Raw genomic sequence first — 20,567 nt, 5'->3', positions numbered from 1 at the left:
ATGCACCGTGACAGGATGTGTATTAAATGTATTTCTTAAAGACTATATGCACTATATTCCTGTGTATTATGCTGCAATTCCTATAGCGTTAAATTGATTATCAAACAACTGTACATTTATCATCACTATTTTCGTTTTGTTTTTGTCTTTTTTTCCTCCTGTTGAATATTTTGTATTCAATTTGAAAGTAATATCCACTAGCATCTGAATTAAATTTGTGCCAAACATTTCTGTTTCTGTGTCCCAAACAGGTATTAAAACAGGAAATAGCAGTTTGCCTTCCTGTAGAATACCAGTTGTGTTTGATATTGCAAAAATTAACAGTTACATTGTTGTTGAAGTGTTTTAAAATAAAGAGAAGGTATGTTAAATAGCAGACATTTTGCTTGGATGTCAAAATCATACGTTCCTAATCTGTTTTGGGTTTCCCAGAAGTATTAAAAGACCTATATTTACCAAGTTAAAGAGAGCTGCTCAACTCAACAATTTATGCCAATATAGGCAAATAAGTAGTATATAAAAGTACCAGACTAGTTCCACAAGACTGTAGTACTTATTAAGATGCAAGTATAATTGCAATGACTAAAATAAATTAGGTAAGATAGAATGAAAACATCAGGTTGTAAACTAGCAGTTAGCTAGTTATCACAGTGCTCAAGCTAGTCCACAAAACAAGCAGAATTGCATCTGAAGTTAGCAGCTAGCAACATTTCTTGGCTTATGCTGGCTAGTAATAGCTATTGGCACACATTCCAGTTTACATCAGAATTCACTAAAACAGATAATATAAAGATTAATATACATTTATATTTTGTCAGTAAAAATAAGATTTAGCATTCACTCAGTTAAGTGTTGGTGCTAGTCACTGGCTGGCATGCTTGAGTAGCAAACACAAGAAAATGGATTGAACCATTCAACTATATATATATGACTAAAATTGTGACTGAACATAACATCTTAATGTCAACATCAACATAACATCAGTTAATGTCTTTAAAAGTGATGATCGTGTTATTTTTTTAATGTAGAAATTGCTAAAAGTTTTTTTAAAAAATTAGGAAGGGGCTTTCTAGCTAAATATGTAGTTGGGTAAGACCATCTTTTACTAGAGCGCAGAGCATGGCTAAAAAGAACATTTTGAAAAGAAAGTTATAATTAAATATAACCCAATATAAAGAAACCCAGCAAAATGAAATATTTTGTCTTTTGTCTACAAGTGAAAGCTGAAAAATATATTCTGAATTGAGCATTCAAATAATACCAGTGCTTATGTTAGTGTTGGAGGCTGTTTTTGTAAGGTTTAATTAATATCTCTGTATTTAAATTTGCAGTATTGTTGTAATATAGCACTCACAGTAAAATATTTCTTATATTGTACATGGCTGAGAATACTAAAAAAAACTAAAACAATAGAAACCCTAATAGAATTTGTAATCATTTTTAATGCTTATAATGGGAATTGTACTGGTTTTTAATGGAAAGTGTAATGGTCCCTGCAGTTCTCTACTGGTCGTTTGTTGCCTTCAACTGGTGGGATGGGATGTCTAGTGGATACCATTAACGATGAATAATGGTAATGGTAATCATTTTAATGGTTATTTAATGGTTTGTAATGATATTTGTAGAGGAAACCATTAGAATTTCTGTAATGGTTTCTATTGTGTTGTTGTTGTTGTTGTTGTTTATCAGCAGGGCTGTAATAGTATATTGTTAAATGTGCTACACATACGATGGAACTGAATTGAGTATGACCTGAATGGATCATTATGTAATGTTATGGAAATGTTCCTTATAGTGATACTATTTACTAATACATTTCTCCTGCTGTGCCCAAACCCTACCGGCACAACAAAGAAATACAAGTGTTATTCTTTGAGGAAGAAAAAATGACTAATCTAATCATATTTTATCCCCATCTTTCAGCCTGAAGTGCCTCTAATGACTCATTTGTTCGTAACATTCTCTGCGGTCTGTTATAAACTCCCAATTAAAGAGTGCAAGTGATAACTTGGAGACACTTTTTTTTTACGAAGACCATCTGTCCTATGTACTCATTACCCACTATGGAGACATCTTCCAAGTCTGCCTGATGTCATCGTAAATATAAATAGTTTAGTGTATGCTTAGCACTTATAAGCCATTGAAATGTTTTAGGGCACAAGTGAAATTTTAATGATGTTTTTTTCCCTGGTGCCTTTAAGTTTTACTGAAAGTTACATCAAGTAATTTTGCACAACTTTTGCAAGGTCACTGTATGTAGTCTCTGTATTATCTAGGGCAGTGCTGAGAGGTCATCTGGTTTGTTTCCCTTCCAACTCATAAGCGGATCTCTCTGCATACACTCACTCGGCTTTAGGGTTTGGGTGAATGTCCTCGTCTGTTTAACGTACATCCTCTTGAGCCAGTGCTTCTTATTATCTCTCAGCTTCCCACAGTGCTTTTAAAGCTTTTCTGAGTAGGGATGCAAGCTGGGAGGTAGATGATCCTTTCTGAAATAAGTACAAGTAAGGTCTGATGTGGTAGTGTAGTCCTGGTGGGGTTTCTCAGTGTTGATGGAGAGTCCTCAGTCAGAGGGATGCCTCACACTGGGAGGGAGGAGAGAGATAAATAGATAGATAGATAGATAGATAGAGAGAGAGAGAGAGAGAGAGAGAGAGAGAGAGAGAGAGAGAGTTCCTCATGTGTTCCTCCTGCTGCACAAAACTTAGCCTGTCTTGTGTTTCTTGTCTTTGTCTTGGTATATATTATATCAGATATTTTTGACAGTTATTTCTATAATTATGGTCCCTGCCAAGACATAAAACATGTGCTCTTTTACACTCTGAAGGTAAGGTAAGAAGGGCTACTTTGTTTTCTTCTGATGCTGTGTCCACAGATAATGATTTGATGTCACTAACTGAACTTAGAGGAACTCATAGATAAAAACACTACCTCCAGTTACCAAGTAGGAATTATGAGTTTATGAGTTAAGGGGGCTTTTTTTTTTTTTTTGGCTTTTTCTGGTCATTGTTCAAGAATGACAAGTTATAATGTCTTGTCAAAGGCAACATAAGTCTCTACGCCAACAGGCCCCAAGTAAAGCTTATTAAACACTCCCCACACTATGTTTGGAGGCAGTGGTGGCCTAACAGTTAAGTTAAGGCTTTGGGTTACTGATCAGAAGGTTGGGGGTTCAAGCCCCAGCACCACCAGCAATGCTCTTAACCGTATTTGCTCCAGGGGCACCATATCATGGTCAACCCTGCGATCTGACCCCAGCTCCATAACAAGCTGGGATATGCAAAAAAAAAAAAGGATTATATATACAAGTAATGGATTCTTCTGAGAGCATTTAAAACTCTTTTTTAAAAATAAATTTTTTCAATTAAATTTTACTTGTATTTGTACTTTTAACAATAGACATTGTCACTAAGCAGCTTTACAGAATTCCAGATGTAGGTTTATATCCCTAATGAGCAAGTCAGAGGCAACAGTGGAAAGGAAAAACTCTCTGAACGACATTAGGAAGAAACCTTAAGAGGAACCAGACTACAAAAACTATCCTCTTCTGGTTGACACCAGATAGTGGGATTATAAATCATTATTCTTGTATACTGTCAAACAGTACTAAAGGATGAAAGGATGGCTTTCATTTGAAATGGTCAGAATGCTTGGAAGTACTTTGGTGACTTGCACTAGAAAGAAAAATAAGTTCAATATGCAGTGTCACTTTGTAGTTTTTGTTTTGTCTTTGCAAATATGATGAAACAAAATGAAGACAGTTCTGTGAAGTGTTTAAACGTCTCTGATTCTCGGATCTCTGAGTTCTTCATCACCATCATCATCTTTGATTCTTCATGTTAGTTTAACCTTATTTGGCTCATCACAATGAAGTGTAGTATCATATTCTGGAGGTTGTTTTTTCTGTCCAGGAGGTCACACTGTATTTTTTTTTCACAGTACAGGGAGTTATAAACCTGGTCATTTCCATCCATATCTCACACCACTGGTTACTTTGTACACGCCAAGGAATTGGGTTTTATCAGTGATATGGCAGCGGCTTGGTATCAACAGCCTACAAAGATTGAATACATCCATCTGACCGCTTCAGTGCCCTGGATGATTAAATGGAATGTGACTGTGTACTAGTCTGCAGAAATATGTGTCTTGTTCTTTTAAAACCTCCTCTCTGTTTTTGTTCACTTCATGGTTTCATGTTCACTTTACCCAGCTCATAGAAATCAAATTGTAAAGTAAATTATTCATGTGATTTAGTGAAATTGGGACATGTTTTGTATCCCAGCCATCACTTTTAACCCCTAGTTCCTATTTTGTTGCAGACACAGTACACATGTTCTGTGTACAAAATAGTGTACGTTATTACATGGTAATATACATGTTATTACACAGTATTATACCACAATGCTGTTGAAGTCTCAAATCTGATTGGTCCGAAGGTGTTGATTAATTTTCTATAACAGCAGCTCTGACAATATTGCCGGTTGTAATTCAAATCACAGGTTTATATTAAATATGCATGTTCGACTACATAATGATAATGAGTTTTTATTAATCACATATACATTACAGCACAGTGAAATTCTTTTCTTCGCATACCCCAGCATGTCAGGAAGCAGGGTCCGCCATGATACGGCACCCCTGGAGCAGAGAGGGTTAAGGGCCTTGCTCAAGGACCCAACAGTGGCAGCTTGGCAGTACTGGGGATTGAACCCCCAACCTTCCGATCAGTAACCCAGAGTCTTAACCGCCAAGCCAACACTGCCCCATTATATTACTGTTTCTATAGTAACGGCTCATGTATAGCAGACGCTTCACTTCAACCTAAGACTAATAATAAACATGTTTAGAAACATATATCACACGTATAAGTGTTGACATGGTGACGTTTTCTGTATAGTTACTATTTATGGAAGAAGCTCAGTAATACTCAGTAGGTTTTCCACCATGGGAGAGTCTACAGGACAGACAACTTTGTGCTTTCCAGTGTCTCAGAGACTGAAGAGGGAATAGCTGCTATAATGTAAATAATAACAAGAACTTTTAGAATATTAAGTGTAACTTTAAATGGATTTAATTATAATGTGTTGTTCATTAATTCATGAAAATTGAATACATGAAAAATTGGTAAAATGAATAAAACGCATCAGGATGTGCTACTATAGGAAAATCATCCATTTTCATGTGATAACAGTAACAAAGTTTATGCATCAGGCCTCATCACATCACCCTGTCCTGTCTTTGATTATTTTCATTATATTTTGATTATAACAACATTCTCCATTGTGTTTTTTTTGTTTGTTTGTTTGGTTTATATATATATATAAACAATAGTGTGAGTGATAGTAAGTGCTAGATCATTAGAATTAAGTACAGGATACTACATACCTCGCTGGAGTAGCTGATCGCTAAATAGAGCAAAAGTCCTCCTATTGATGTAGAAGGCACTCAGCTTTGTGTTGTTGTGCTCAAGGCATTTTTTACAGCCACATTTATATGTCAAAAAAATATTTCTTATCTGGGAAGGTTCTTTGATCAATTAAAATTCCCCCACATAATAAAAGGACCCAGTTATAGTAGACCCATTTAGTTTTATAGCAGACTATGGGACTACGGTGCTGCCTTGTAGTACTGGTTGACAGTGACAGCCAGTAGCCAGTGGTCAGCATAATAGATAGAATTGCTTTCTGTCATTGCCTTCTTCCTTTAGAGTAGTACATGACACTGTATAATATAAAACTGCATGTGATGGCTGAGGGATAGAATTCGTAGCCTTAGCTCTGGTAATACCCCTCCGGCTGTTCACAATGCTCCTTACTGCTCAGAACACTGCATAGCTGATATGAATCTAATTGAAAACTTGATAGAATAAAAGGCCAGAGAAATTGGAATTGAGAAAATAAATTGTTGTTTTTGGAGCAAGGCACGAAAGCAGGGGTGGGTGGAGGAAAAATATAATAATAAAAATGAGCAGGATTTTTTTTTTTTTAAATGAATTTTCCAGATCGTAGTCTGCCATAATCTCAAATGTACATTTCCCGAGGCTCTAGAGTCACAGTGTAGGATGTGCTGAGGGTAAAGAAACAGCAGAAATGGCCACATCCCCTCAAGGCCTGGAGCTGCTAAGCTTTCCAAACTACAGCCCACTGTAATGCAGCTCCCTTTCTGACCCCACACTTTTCTCCCTACATTAATGTGATCCACACTGCACCCACCCGAGCGAGCAAGCAAGCACCCCTGGGACCTGGGGCCAGTGATCACTTCACACACTGTTGAGCTGAAATGATGTGGGGCTGATGGGGAACAGAACTCATCTGGTCTTACTAAAACATTTCTGCTCCTCAACCAGGCCTGTGACATTGAGGTGGATTGAGGAATGGCTCCAGAGCGTAGTGTCTCTGAAAAGAAAGAGTTTTTTGCACTAGAGGAAAAAAATAGAGAAAGAATTGCTTCACACAAACTCCCTCAGCAGGGACACAGAAAGAGAGACAGGCTTGAGTAGATTTGCTTAATGTTTTATTATTTTATTTATTTATTTATTTCGTTTGCAATATTAAAACCAGTGCAAATTTAAACTATGTTCACACTAGCAGGTGATGAAGTAGCACGCCACTATTCAACACAGTGACAGTTAACAAAGCAACATGAACTGGGATTTTCTCAATTATATTCCCATTAGGTATCATGCAGTAATGCAACAAATGAAAACAATTGTTTTAAATGATTCCTTTGATTCAATTTCTTCAGTTTCCTTCTGCACTGAGTTCTAATTAACTATCTGGTGCTCAAAAATGGAAGAAAAATGGATAATCATGGTTTCATCTTATGCTGCTATAAATGTGTTTAAAGACCATAATAAAAGAACAAAAGCTTGGAAGGAAGTAACTAGTACAATTAGTTTGCTTTGCTAACTAATTTTCCAGCAGACCTAATACAAAGCGTAGCATGTAACTGTAACTGTAAATCAAACAAGTTTTTACACTGATTTGTGTGATTGAATTTGTGTTGAAAGCTTTAGAAGCTACAGTGCCCTCCACTAATTTTAGGACCCTTGGTGAATATGGGTAAAGAAGGCTGTGAAAAATCTAAAAAAAAATTGTTCTTTTGTTTAAAAAATTCACAAACATACTCTGCTCTCATGGATATGAAACAATTGCAAACACAACACAGGTTTATCCCAAAATATATATATATCTTTGTTAAATATAAGTGCGCAACAATTATTGGCACCCCTATAAATTCATATGAGAAATATATATTTGAAGTATATTCCCATTGATATTTAAAAAATTTTTTTAGTACACCTGGGTGACCGGGAACAGGAAATTTTTCAACCATGACTTCCTGTTTCATAGGGGTATGAATATGAGGTAACATATGGACCAAATTCACTTAGTTATTCATAAAAATGGGTAAGGTGCAGCAAAAGGTTGTTAAGCTTCACAAAATAGGAAGTGGCTATAAGACTATAGCACAAGCATTGAAAATGCCCATTTCCACCATCAGGGCAATAATTAAGAAGTTCTAGTCAACTGTATATGTTATGAATCAACCTGGAATTGGACATGTGTCTATATTGTCTCAACGCACTGTGAAGAGGATGGTTCGAGTGACCAAAAAAATCTCCAAGGATCAAAGCTGGAGAATTTCAGAAGTTAATTGTGTCTTGGGGTCAGAAAGTCTCCAAAACTACAATCCGAAGTCACCTACATCACCACAAGTTGTTTGGAAGGGTTTCAAGAAAAAACCTCTACTCTTAGAGCTTTTTGGCTTGACATAGAGCTTTTTGAATATATGAGGCGACAGCACACTAAGACCCGGATTAACATTGCCAGAGGAGCTGACAACCCAAGGTTGCTTAAACTGTGTGCAGAGCAGCTGGCAGGAGTGTTCAGGCATCTTTTTAACCTCTCCCTGAGGCTGAAGAAGGTACCTAAGCTCTGGAAGACATCTTGCATTGTCCCTGTGTCCAAGAAAGGACATCCCAGTACTCTTAACGACTTCAGGCCTGTGACCTTAACGTCAAATGTAATGAAAACCTTTGGTTCTGCAGAACCTCAGGCCCATGGTACGTATCTGCCTGGATCCGCTGCAGTTTGCATACCAGACTGATATTGGTGTGGAGGATGCAATCATCTACCTGCTTCAAAGAGCTTACACACACCTGGAGAGGCCAAAAAGCACTGTGAGGATCATGTTCTTTGATTTCTCTTGTGCTTTTAACATGGTTCAGCCCCTCTGGCTGGCTGTGAAGCTTTCTGTGATGCAGCTGGACCAGGACCTTGTGGCCTGGATTACAGACTACCTCACTGATGGGGCACAGTATATCAGGCTGTAAGGCTGCTTGTCAGATGTGGTGACTAGCAACACTGGAGCACCCCAGGGGAACTGTACTGTCTCAATTTTTTTCACCCTCTACCCTGACTTCTGCTTCAACTCGTGAACGTGCTACATACAGAAGTTTTTGGATGACTCCTCCATTGTTGGCTGTGTCACAGATAATAAGCAGGAGGAGTATAGAAACATTATCAAAAGCTTTATAAGATGGTGCGACAACTACATCCAGCTCAACATTGCGAAAACCAAGGCGCTGGTGGTGGACTTCTGGCACAGCAAGCCCCCCCCCAATAAGGGTTTGCCATAAGGGTGGAGGGAGTGGAGATAATGGACACCTACAATTTCATAGAGGTACAACTCAATAACAAACTGGACTGATCAGAGAAAACTGAGGTCCTCTATAAGAAAGGACAGAGCAGGATGTTCTTTCTGAGGAGGCTCAGGTCCTTTAATGTGTGCACTAGGCTGTTTTACCAGTCTGTGGTGGTCAGTGTTATCTTCTTTTCTATGGTGTTCTGGGGAGGTGGCATTGGGACTTGTGGTGCCAACAAACTGAACACGTTGGTGAGGAAGGCCAACTCTGTGGTAGGGATGAAACTGGACAGGGTGGAGGAAGTGACTGAGAAGAGGATGAGAGGGAAGCTGAAAGATATCATGGACAATCCTTCTCATCCTCTCTCCTCAGGAGGAGCTGAGGTGGCTCAGGAGCACATTCAGCCACAGATTCATCCAACCTCGTGCCTCAAAATGTCTGGCGGGCTCTTACTTGATTGAGTCTCACAGAAACACACACTCAACAGTTAACTGTCATTTCACAGATCTTGCACATGTATATAAATACTGAGGATATTGCACATCTACATATACAAATAGAACTCTAGCATATGTACATAAACACAGATCTGTTTTATTGTTTCTATTATTTCTATTGTATAAGTATTTATGGAAATAATTTTCTTCATATCTTTGATGTTACTCATCCTACTTGTGCTGCTGTATCAATTTGAATTTCCCCTACGGGGATCAATAAAAGTACATCTTACCTTATCTTAAACTTTTGGTGCACACAGAGAGGTAGCCATATGGAAAAGTACCTCATGCCCACAGTTCAATATGGTGGTGGCTCGTTAATGTTTTGGGGCTGTTTTTCTGCCGGAGGACCTGGACATTTTGTTAGGATAAATAGCATCATGGACTCGATCAAATATCAACAGATATTAAATGAAAACCTGACTGCCTCTGCCAGAAAGCTTAAAATGGGCCATGGTTGGATCTTACAGCAGGACAGTGATCCAAAACATACATCAAAATCAACACAAAAATGGTTTACTGATCACAAAATCAGGGTTCTGCTATGACCATCCCAGTCCCCTGACTTGAACCCAAATAGAAAATCTGTGGGGTGAACTGAAGAGGAGAGTCCACCAGCGTGGACCTCGAAATTTGAAGGATCTGGAGAGATTCTGTATGGAGGAATGGTCTCAGATCCCTTGTATCTCCAACCTCATCAGGCATTATAAAAGAAGACTCAGAGCTGTTATCTTAGGAGCACAAAGAGACAAAGTATTGACTAAAAGGGTGCCAATAATTGTGGCACACATACATTTAACAAAGTTGTTTTTTTTTTTGATAAACCTGTGTTTTGTTTACAATAGTTTGATATCCATGAGAACAGAGTATTTTTATGATTTTTTAAACAAAATATCAAAAGCTTAAACAATAAAGACAATTTTTCACAGCCTTCTTTGCTCATATTTACCAAGGGTGCCAATATTAATGGATGACACTGTGTGTGATTATATAAGTGTGTGTGTGTGTGTGTGTGTGTGTGTGTGTGTGTGTGTTTGGTACAAGTTACTTACTAATTAGAAAACCCCTTTGAATATGTTTTTTCTGAATATGGAGAAGGAAATTATAGTGTGGGTGTTTGGTGTGTGTGTATATATATATATATATATATATATATATATATATATATATATATATATATATATATATATATATATATATAATACACACATATTGTGTGTGTGTGTGTGTGAGTGAGTAAATGTTGTACTCATATAAAGCTCAATAATGTCTCGGATGTTTCTGACACACCACACTGCACTTAACGCTTTCTGCGAATTAAATATTTAAAGCCTCACAGTCCTCTCTAAGCAGAGATGACCTTGAGAACTGAAGATTTCTTTTTAATTGGCATAATTGCCTTGATTGCGATTTACACTTATCTATTTGAACTTTCTTACTACTTGACTTTAATTTCTGGAAGAATTCCTGAACTAATCAAGTATGTGCTAAGAGTAACTGTTGATTGGTCCTTTTGCTGAGCTCTGTCTGTGTGTTATAGTTCCAGGCATCAGTGGATGAAGGCTCTAAAGGCATCGTGGTGAACCTGACAGTGGATGATCGAGATGACCCTGCCACAGGAGCTTGGAGAGCCATCTACTCTATCATTAACGGAGATCCCAACCACAACTTTGCGATCCACACCAACCCAGACAATAACGAAGGCATGCTGTCCGTGGTTAAGGTACAAGCTCCTTCCTGTCATTGTCTTGCAGAACAGTAGTGTTATACAGTATGTGGTTGTCATATCTGTTTGTGTTTTCTGCCATTGCATATCTTATTTTGCCAATTAGAACTAACTGCTGGAATTTACTAAACTATGTTGAAATGGTGTTTGTTGGCTGTAAAAGTGTGTTGTGATGCCTTGTGGAGCGGCATAAGCAATAGTTTCTATATTTATTTTATGTCACAGATATGATCTCAAATGTGCAAAATATCTTCATTTGCATGCACATTCTTAGCAGCTCACCTGCTAATCTTGCCAAGTCTACCAGCACAAATGGTATCTTGAATGGTTCTAATTTGCACTTTGTTTAGTAAATGGTGCATTAACTTGATTCTTCCATCTTTTTTTCTCTCCTCCAGCCTCTAGACTATGAAAGCAATGTGTTTCATACTCTGCTGATAAAAGTGGAGAATGAGGACCCTCTGGTTCCTGATGTCATGTATGGCCCCAGCTCTACAGCCACTGTCTATATCACAGTTGAAGATGTGAACGAGGGGCCGGTCTTTTTCCCCGATCCTCTGGTGGTCACTAAGTGGGAGAACATTCCTGTAGGCAGCTTTGTGGCTATGCTCAATGCCACTGACCCAGACTACCCTCAGGTCCAGAGCATAAGGTAAGCTATAGAAAGAAATCTACTACGCACAAGAAATAACTTAAATTAACTTCACGATAGACAACAGTGAAACAAATACAGATTTGTTTTTACTTCATTTTCAAACATGTCATGCCTGTTTCATTCAGAAGCTCTGCGTTGAGCAAGTAAATGGTCTGCATGGTTAAGCTCAGTGGATTACAATGACACTACAAATAAATCAAAGCTGGAGCTGAGCATGAAAGCACAGCTTCTGCTTCTCAGACATCTCCCCATCTGTCACTCCTCACCTCTTCATTTTTCACTCTTCTTCTCCTGACAGTCTTACTGTTTTCTCCAGGTAAACATTAGCCCATTGCTCTGCATCAAAGGTTTCGACCATCTGCTTGATCTGTCATTTATTTGCCTGCCTACACAATGTCTTTTAGAGCTTTAATCACTCAAATAGTTTCTGAAGTCCTGGAATGATTGTGGCATTTACTGTGAAGTTGGGGAGACCATTATTTAACTATGATGGATGTAGGACAGGCAGGGACAGATTACTGACTGGGTGTACTGAGAACATGACCAGGGGCCACTAGGGGCCCTCGACAAGCATAGATTTGAAGTGACTGATTAGGTCATTACTCTGTCACATATAACATGTAACCCCTTCCTGGCACTGGAAGTGTAATATTAGATAAGTTTACTACTGTAAAATGTTTTAATTAACAGGATCTTGAGTACTTAGTAGTTGATGGTGAATTGGCTAACCTCTATTTACCAGTAGATGATGTTATCACAGGCATAAATGTATATAAATGATTTAATCAAGAAAATAACAGCGCGGTGCCTCCACTGAAGAATTACCTCACTCACACACTATGAGTTATATGGGTATTCCCCAGAAACAAATATCAAATATAACTATGTCAAATATATACAAACCTTATTAAATGAAAAAAGACAAGTTCAATGCAGCCAAGTAATATGTATAACAAAAAAAAATAATAATTTCCCTATATTCTTTAACTAAAAAAACCCCCTCAAACTGTATGAATGTATACTAGACAAATTTAGATCAGTAAACTCAAATACTCATTTCCTCCTCACAAAATGACATACCAGAGATAACCAATGCATCAGATGGTTTTAGCTTAACAAACATTAAACACCACGAACCATATAGTTTGGATTTAACAACTTAAACCCTTTTTTGTTAAATGTTCAAAACCTTTACCAAGCGTTTTCTGTTGGGGCCCATGAGTTGGTGCACATCCAAAAAAAAAACTCCTTGGTTCCTTTAATGAATGGCTACTAAAAACTCTCCATTACTCATGCCTCTCGAAGAGAAGAATTAGCTGACTTGGAAACGAGCTGAGTGAATGAATCTGCTGCAAGCGATGTTCCAGCAGGCAATAGTTGATTCAGCGATGCAGGTTTGGCAGTAGATTCCCTCCTTAAACAGGCGTAGTTACCATGCTACTTAGCACAGTTCTCCACAGTCGTTGTCCCTTCAGCTTCACAGTGAAAACTGCGGCTGGCGGTTACAGCTGTCCGTCTCTCACGACAACATTAGCTTAACGTCCACGAGTTACAGTTTGTACTTAGCTTTTTTTTTCAGGCTGTGCAAAACAGCAAACGTAGATAACCCAGCTGCACTTCACTTAAACCTATGGTTCACAAAGTTACCAAACTGCTAGTTGCACACGACTATGATATTTGTGCCACTACTGTAACAGTACTTTAGTCTACAAACATCATCACCTCAACGTTAAAACTCCGTTTTCTTTTCCCGCTCTGCTCCCGTGTGTCATTCCCTCCAAGTCTGCTTCACCTGTCCTCCCACTCTTTTCGCCACTCCCCAACAAAGGTGATCTCTGATTGGCTACGAGTGTAATTAAACAGGAAACGTATTGGCTTAGTCTACTTCACTGAAAACTAATTACAACTCACCCTAAAACAAAGGATTATGTGAAATGTAGGTTTCCACTGAATTTACCCAAATATGTAGCAAGCACGCCATTTATTCAGCTGCATTCTTGGGAGGTACCTATAAACATAATACATAGAACCATACTGAATGAACATATTGAATGTAAACTCAAAGAATGAGCAGTCTGTTAGGTCCTACACTATAAAAAAAAATGCTGTAAATTTGACAGTTTACAGTAAAGTACTGTAATGGTTGGGCAATGCTCTTAACCTTCAGCTCAGATGTATCCTGCATTAGCCAAATGAGCAAATGTACTGGGTTATGTGTTATTTTATACCTTGTAAGATATTACAGGACTTTACTGTAAATATATTTTACAGTTGTTTACTGTAAATTTTACAGAACCCAGGTTGCCTGTAAAATCTACAGTAAATCTTTGACAGTGTAACCCTTTTTTTAACTGGAGCTATATTAAGAAGAAAAAACATGATAGATAACCATAACTCACAATAAGGAAAAGCCAGAGAATGTTAAAACGTTAATTAAAATTAATTGTAAACTAAAATGGGCCAAAGAAGATAAAACATCCTGGTCATTGAGTTGGAGCTTGTTAAAGAGCAGGACTTGGATGATTGTTGGATAGGTGTGCAAGCAGAAAAGCAAGAAATAAGATAGTTATCTATCTCTTTTTTTTTTCTTCTTTTTTTTTTTTAATCACAGAGGCTTCTCAAATATTCATAACCTTTGTGTAATGTAGTTATATTTGTTTTTTTTTTCTTCATGTGTTGTGGGACATTGCAGTCAGGGTTCACTGTGTGCTGGGAGGGGTGGGGGTTGGGGCTTGCAGTGGTTTCTGCCTAGGCCCCTGGGATTTACTAATCTGTCCCTGAGCACAGGGAGAGCTTTCCAAATCATCCATGTGGATCATTTATTTATTATAGCTCAATAAAGGGGCTGTTAGTTTGTCCCAACACAGCTGTATGATAGCTGTTATTGGTACAGACTTTTATCAACATTAATATTAAAATATTCACAAGCTACTTAAGGAAGTTTTGATTATATCATGTTTTGTTCTTTCACCTTTTAAGTCTTTAAGATAAACATAAATGCGTATAAGAATGACTGTTAGTGATATTAATCATGCCATATATCCAAAGTATTTCAGTTATAATAGCTACAAATGATCGGTAACTACTTTAAAACTGAATGAATGAATGATCTATTTAGTTATGTATAACTCCCTCAAGTAGAGGGAACACTGTGTTTACAGAAATGGCACTGATTACTAATGGCTCACCCAGTATACAGTGGTGTTTGAAAGTTTGTTTAGAATTTTCTATATATCTGCATAAATATGACCTAAAACATCATCAGATTTTCACGCAAGTCCTAAAAGTAGATACAAAAAAAGAACCCAATTAAACAAATGAGACAAAAATATTATACTTATTCATTTATTTATTGAGGAAATTGATCCAATATTACATATCTGTGAGTGGCAAAAGTTTGTGAACCTTTGCTTTCAGTATCTGGTGTGACCCCCATTTCTGGTAACTGTTGATCAGTCCTACACATCGGCTTGGAGGAATTTTAGCCTGTTCCTCAGTACAGAACATGTTTATGATGATGTTGTCTGATGTTGTTTTAGGTCATATTTATGTAGAGATGTATCCAATCGAAAGGGTTCACAAACTGTCAAAGACCACTGTACGTGTAAATATTCTTGATTTTAAGTTTGCAATTTGCTTTTTAACGTAAAAGACACTTTGTCATTCCTAATCTCATGTGTAAATACAGAGGCAATAAAACAAAATGATAACATTTCCTGATTATTTAATAATTGCTATGTATTACAGGTTGAAGGTTCAGATATTTAAGCAGATCTAGTAATAATTTATCCAGTGAAAACCAGTGCAGAAATATTGCATAAGAATTCTGATCCCTTGAAATGATGTCACTGGACAAAAAAGGTTGAGAACCCCTGTGTTACTTATTAACCTGTTCATTTTTCGTCGGTCCAGCTAAACATTCAGCAGGAGTGACACTATAAGAAGGGTGATACAAATGTTTTACACCTAAATCCTAACTCATTGTCATTTCCCTAATATGTGTTTTTGAGCTCAGTGGAAGTGGTTCTGTGCTTTATGGAGTCAAGAGAGTTTTGCAATATTAACAGAGCAGTGGATGAACCCTGGTGTGATACTGATCATATGTTTCAGATGATTCTAGTGGATCTGTGCCCTTTGTCAGGGACAGTGCTCTACACGTGTACACCATGTGCACTAGCTCCCCACTTGTGTAAATTTGTCCTGTGCCTGTGGCAGCATCACCTCTTTTCATCTACTTTTGCCAGTGCAAGTGTCTTTGAAGTGGCCTATGTTATACCTGAGGCTAGGGACTGTGAGAGATCAGAAAAGGGAGAGAGGAGAGGACTTGAGTTCCTTCAGACAGTCTTCTTAATTCTGGTTATGAATATGTTTACTAAATCATGGCTCACAGAAATGTTCTGTAGCATGATCATGGCTGAACATTTGTCAGGTTCCTTTACAGGTGCTAAATACACTCATTGTCTCTAATAGGAACACCTGTAGACCTGCTCATTTATGCAGTTATCCAATCAGCCAATTATGTAGCAGCAGCACAATGCATAAATTCATGCATATACAGGTCAATGGCTTCAGTTAATGTTCACAGCAAACATCAGAATGGGGAAAAAAATCAGGTTCAGGTTCCACTTCTATCAGCTAAGAACAGGAATCATGAGCACACACTCATCAAAAGTGGACAGTTGAAGATTAGAATAAAAATCTGTCCAGTTTTGGTGAGCCAGTGCCCATAACAGCCAGTCTCAGATTCTTGTATTTGGCTGACAGGAATGGAACCTGATGTGGTCCACCCACTGCAATGTTTGATGTTTTGTGCATGATGAGATGCTTTTCTGCTCACCACAGTTATTACAAACCCCTCATTTAAAAATTCGTCTGAAAGGGGTAAGCAACATAAGAAGGACACAGGAAGCGAGGTGCAAGATAACGGACTACATTTATTACAGACCAACATAACAAATGCACACAAACTCACATATCTTGAACAAAGAAAAGAAAAGACGAATTGAATAAAGATTCAGATGAACCAAAACAAACCAAGACTCTCAATAACTCACAATAAGCTTACCTAAAAATGTTTGAACCATTAAAGTCCAAATGGTTCAACCATTAAAGTCCAACGCATCAATCGTTGATTATGATTATTCATTTCACTAAGGAAAATCAATGGATTATGATCTGTATAGACATTAACAGGAGAAGAGCTAGACCCCACGTAAAAATCAAAACGTTGCAACGCCAGCAACATAGCTAAGGTTTCCTTTTCAATTGTTGAATAATTCAACTGATGACAGTTAAGCTTAGCAGAAAAGTACGATACTGTGTGAGAAATTCCATTAGCGCCATCCTGTAGCAGGACGGCTCCAACTCCAACCATACTGGCATGCACCTCAAGCTGGCGCACTACAGAGGAGAGACTTTGCAGACAAAAATGCCCATTGGCACACATTAGTCCAACTAAAACAAACTTTATGGCTACACAGTCAAGTTAACAGAGCAATCACACAAGAAAAATTTTTGCAGAAGCACAGATAGTAGTCGACCATCCCTAAAAATCTGCGCAACTCCCACCTCGTAGTAGGTACAGGATATGAGAGAACAGCGGTCACTTTTACATCCAAGGGATGTACCTGACCAAAATATGTGACAGAAGCCTAGGCAAATTCACACTTTGTGAGATTTAAAGCTAGAGATGCAGAAGCTAAACGACGAAACACCTCGTGTAGGGTCGACATATGTTCAGCCCATGTAGACGAATGAATGACTACATTATCCAAGTAAATAGTGCAGTTAGGAACCTCACCTAAAACGATTGACATTAGTTGCTGGTACGTTTCGCAACCCAAATGCCATCTGTGTATATTGAAAAAAGGGCCGGAGTTACGAACAGAATTAACTTTTCTAAAGTTAGTACAAAAATGAAATGACCCACCGGCCTTCAGTAGTAAAACACATGGTGAGCTCCAGGGACTATTACTTTGTTTAGCAAAACCATTCTGCATGAACATGTCATTTTATTGGTAATGCACTACCTACCTCGATGTCATGCTGGATGACAGAAGTACCAACAGGAATGTCATTAAATAGGTTGGGAAAACTGTCTACCAACATAATTACATCTTGTAAGTGGTTATTCAGTAGATAAGACAGTTGAGAAGAAAGCATTGTCAAAACTTCTGGATTTTTTAAACAACCCCCATTGAACACTTCCATAGATACTTTTAATCCATCATCCCCATCATCAGTAGGCAAGGTATGTGTTAGCAAAGAAACTCTCTCTGGCTTTAACTCAGTCGCTGGGTCACAAACGGAAACATTAGTAATCTCATTTTTTAGTTCAGCACAGCATAAGTATGGTTTCATCATAATCACATGATATAAACAAGTCTTTTGTCTTCTCTCTGGAGTATGAATTATATAATCAGTCTCACTCAACTTATCCTTGACCACATAAGATCCCGAAAAATGTGTAGTAAGAGCAGATACAGGTGTAGGAAACAACACCAAAACTTTTTTTCCCCCGGCAGGAAAGTATGCAGAACTGCCTTCTTATCAGAACAGCTTTTCATCTTCTTCTGCGAAAGAGAAAGCGTTTCAACAAGTAGAGGAGACAAAATCAAGAACATTTGTCTTCTCAGACAGACCTGTAACGAGAAATTCATCTTCCAGCATTTCCACGTACATTATGCCCGAACACCAATTCTGACGGACTAAACCCAAGCGAGTCTGTCGCGCTTCATGAACAGCAAATAAGACTAATGGAACTCCATCGTCCCAATCATTCCCTGTCTCTATACAATACTTACGCAATGCAGATTTTAACGTCTAAGGCCTTCATTGCCTTATTTTGTGATTCATAATGCGCCACACATTCTCAAAGGGAGACAGGTCAGAACTGCATGCATACCATGCTAGCACCTGCACTCTCTGCTTATGCAACCATGCACATGCACTTCTGGGCAGAATGTGGTTTGGTGTTGTCCTGCTCTGGATGACAGCATATGTTGCTCCAAAATGTGTATATATTTTTCTGTATTAATGATGCCCTCACAGATGTGCAAGTTACCCATACCATGGGCACTGACACACCCCATACCATGACAGACACTGGCTTTTGGACCTGACGCTGATAACAGCTCGGATGGTCTTGCTCTTCTTTGGCCCGGAGAACACGACGCCTATTTTGCCCAAAAACTATCTGAAATGTTTACTCGTTGGACCACAAAACACAATACTACTGAGTTACTGTCCATCTCAGATGAGACCGAGCCCAGAGATGTCGGCGGTGCTTCTGGACAGTGTTGATGTGTGGCTTCTGCTTTGCATAGTAAAGCCTTAACTTGCATCTGTGGATGCAGTGGCAAATGGTGTTGACTGACAAAGTATTCCCAAGCCCATGTCAAGATATTCATTACAGACTCATGACGGTTTTTAAGACAGTGAGGGATCAGAGATCATGTGCATTCAGAAGGGGTTCTTGGCCTTGTCCTTTACTCACCGAGATTTGACCGGATTCCTTGAATCTTTTAATTATATTGTGCACTGTAGAAGGTGAAATGCCCAAAATCCTACTGATTTGTCTTTGGGGAATGTTGTTCACAAAGTGTTGGATTATTCGCTGACACATTCGTTATCAGATTGACAAGCCTCGACCCATCCTTGCTCTTGAAGAACTAGGCCTTTTTTGTGGAGGCTCCTTATATACTATGATTAGACGATTGCCTCACCTGTTTCACATCACCTTCTTATTTCAACTCATCACATCAGTATTAGTCCTAAATTGCCCCAGTCCCAACATTTTTGGAACGTGTTGTATGCATCAATTTCAAAATAAGCATTTATCTTTAAAAAAAAAAAAAAAAAAAAGGCCCCTCTTACTAAGACTGTTAGGGTTACTCAATGGTGTCCTTTGTTTATCCACAACCCAAACTAGCTGGTACCAATCTTGACAGAGTCTTTGACTTATGGTTTGAATGGTCCAAGGGTGTACGTTTGGGTCCCCTAAGTGGGATATGTCTCATTGTTTTATCTCTTCCTGTTACATCATTACTGCCTGGTTCGCCCTGAGATCCTACACTTCACACAACACTGAGCTGTCAATGTGAGATTCTTCTTTCTCTCATTTCTTTAATCACATTTTTAAAAGCAAGGTGATTTCACATATTTTAAGTAGCAAGGATGAACACATGGCCACATTGATCCGTCTGAGTCGCTTTTTCTTGTGCCCTTTGATAATTCTCCAGGAGAATGGTTTTACAAGATATGTAGAGATAATTAACAGTAGCGCAGATAAATCTCCAGGTATTCGCAACTGGATATGATGACAGAATGAATATGTTCCACATGAACAGAGTAGCACTGACTATGTAATGAGAAAAACTATATGAATCCTTGTTCACTGACATATAATATAATTTTTTTCCCCTAATGTGAGAGAGGATTGTGAAAGGATTAAATATAATAACTCAATAGGATTTTTTCAGTGATATCTCAGGATGAAACAGTGATTTGTGTTGCATTCATGTAGGCAGCTGCCTTATTAGACATACCATGTTGTATCAGGCAGCAATTAAAAAAAGAAATTAGCCACAGATCACATTTGGGACACCATCGGTGTCATAACTGGACAAATTCAGCACACTGGACATATTTGTTAAGCACTAGCTTGATAGTTTAACGGTTTACCTCAAATTAGTAGAAAATGAGACATCAAATGGGTTGCAGCCACCAATAAGAGTGCCTTACAGTGCAAAATAAATAGGTTGCACACTTCAATGAATGTAACAGAGCATAAAACCAGATCGTCAGTTCTTGGCCAGACTCTGAGGTTGCCTTTTCTGCTTTATTCAATGACTATAGATACAAAACTTTTTTCATTTTCTTTTACATGATTTTCCATTTTATTTGAGTCAGCCATAAATAGCTTTTATTTATGGACACACTTTACACAGATAATAAATGAAAGACTAACATATGTACCTCCTACACTAGTTGATTTCTATTGGCTTTCTGCCTTGTCTTTGTGCCTTCTTTAATTGACTTTAT

At 38.1% G+C, this 20,567-nt stretch overlaps 1 protein-coding gene across 2 annotated transcripts in view; it reads left to right on the top strand.

Annotated features, from left to right (window-relative positions):
• Positions 1–20,567, top strand: part of cdh13 (cadherin 13, H-cadherin (heart)) — a 444,891-nt gene that overhangs the window by 354,859 nt on the left and 69,465 nt on the right. For both annotated transcript variants that reach the window (XM_053622849.1, XM_053622850.1), the window contains 2 exons: positions 10,685–10,867; positions 11,269–11,522. In XM_053622849.1, the coding sequence (XP_053478824.1) occupies positions 10,685–10,867; positions 11,269–11,522 (437 nt within the window). The remainder of the gene's footprint in view (positions 1–10,684; positions 10,868–11,268; positions 11,523–20,567) is intronic.

The sequence above is a fragment of the Ictalurus furcatus genome, chromosome 4, assembly GCF_023375685.1.
Source record: "Ictalurus furcatus strain D&B chromosome 4, Billie_1.0, whole genome shotgun sequence".
In the NCBI taxonomy this organism is placed as follows: Eukaryota; Metazoa; Chordata; class Actinopteri; order Siluriformes; family Ictaluridae; genus Ictalurus; species Ictalurus furcatus.
Note: the sequence above shows the minus strand (reverse complement) of the source record. Positions and strands in the feature narration are given on the sequence as shown.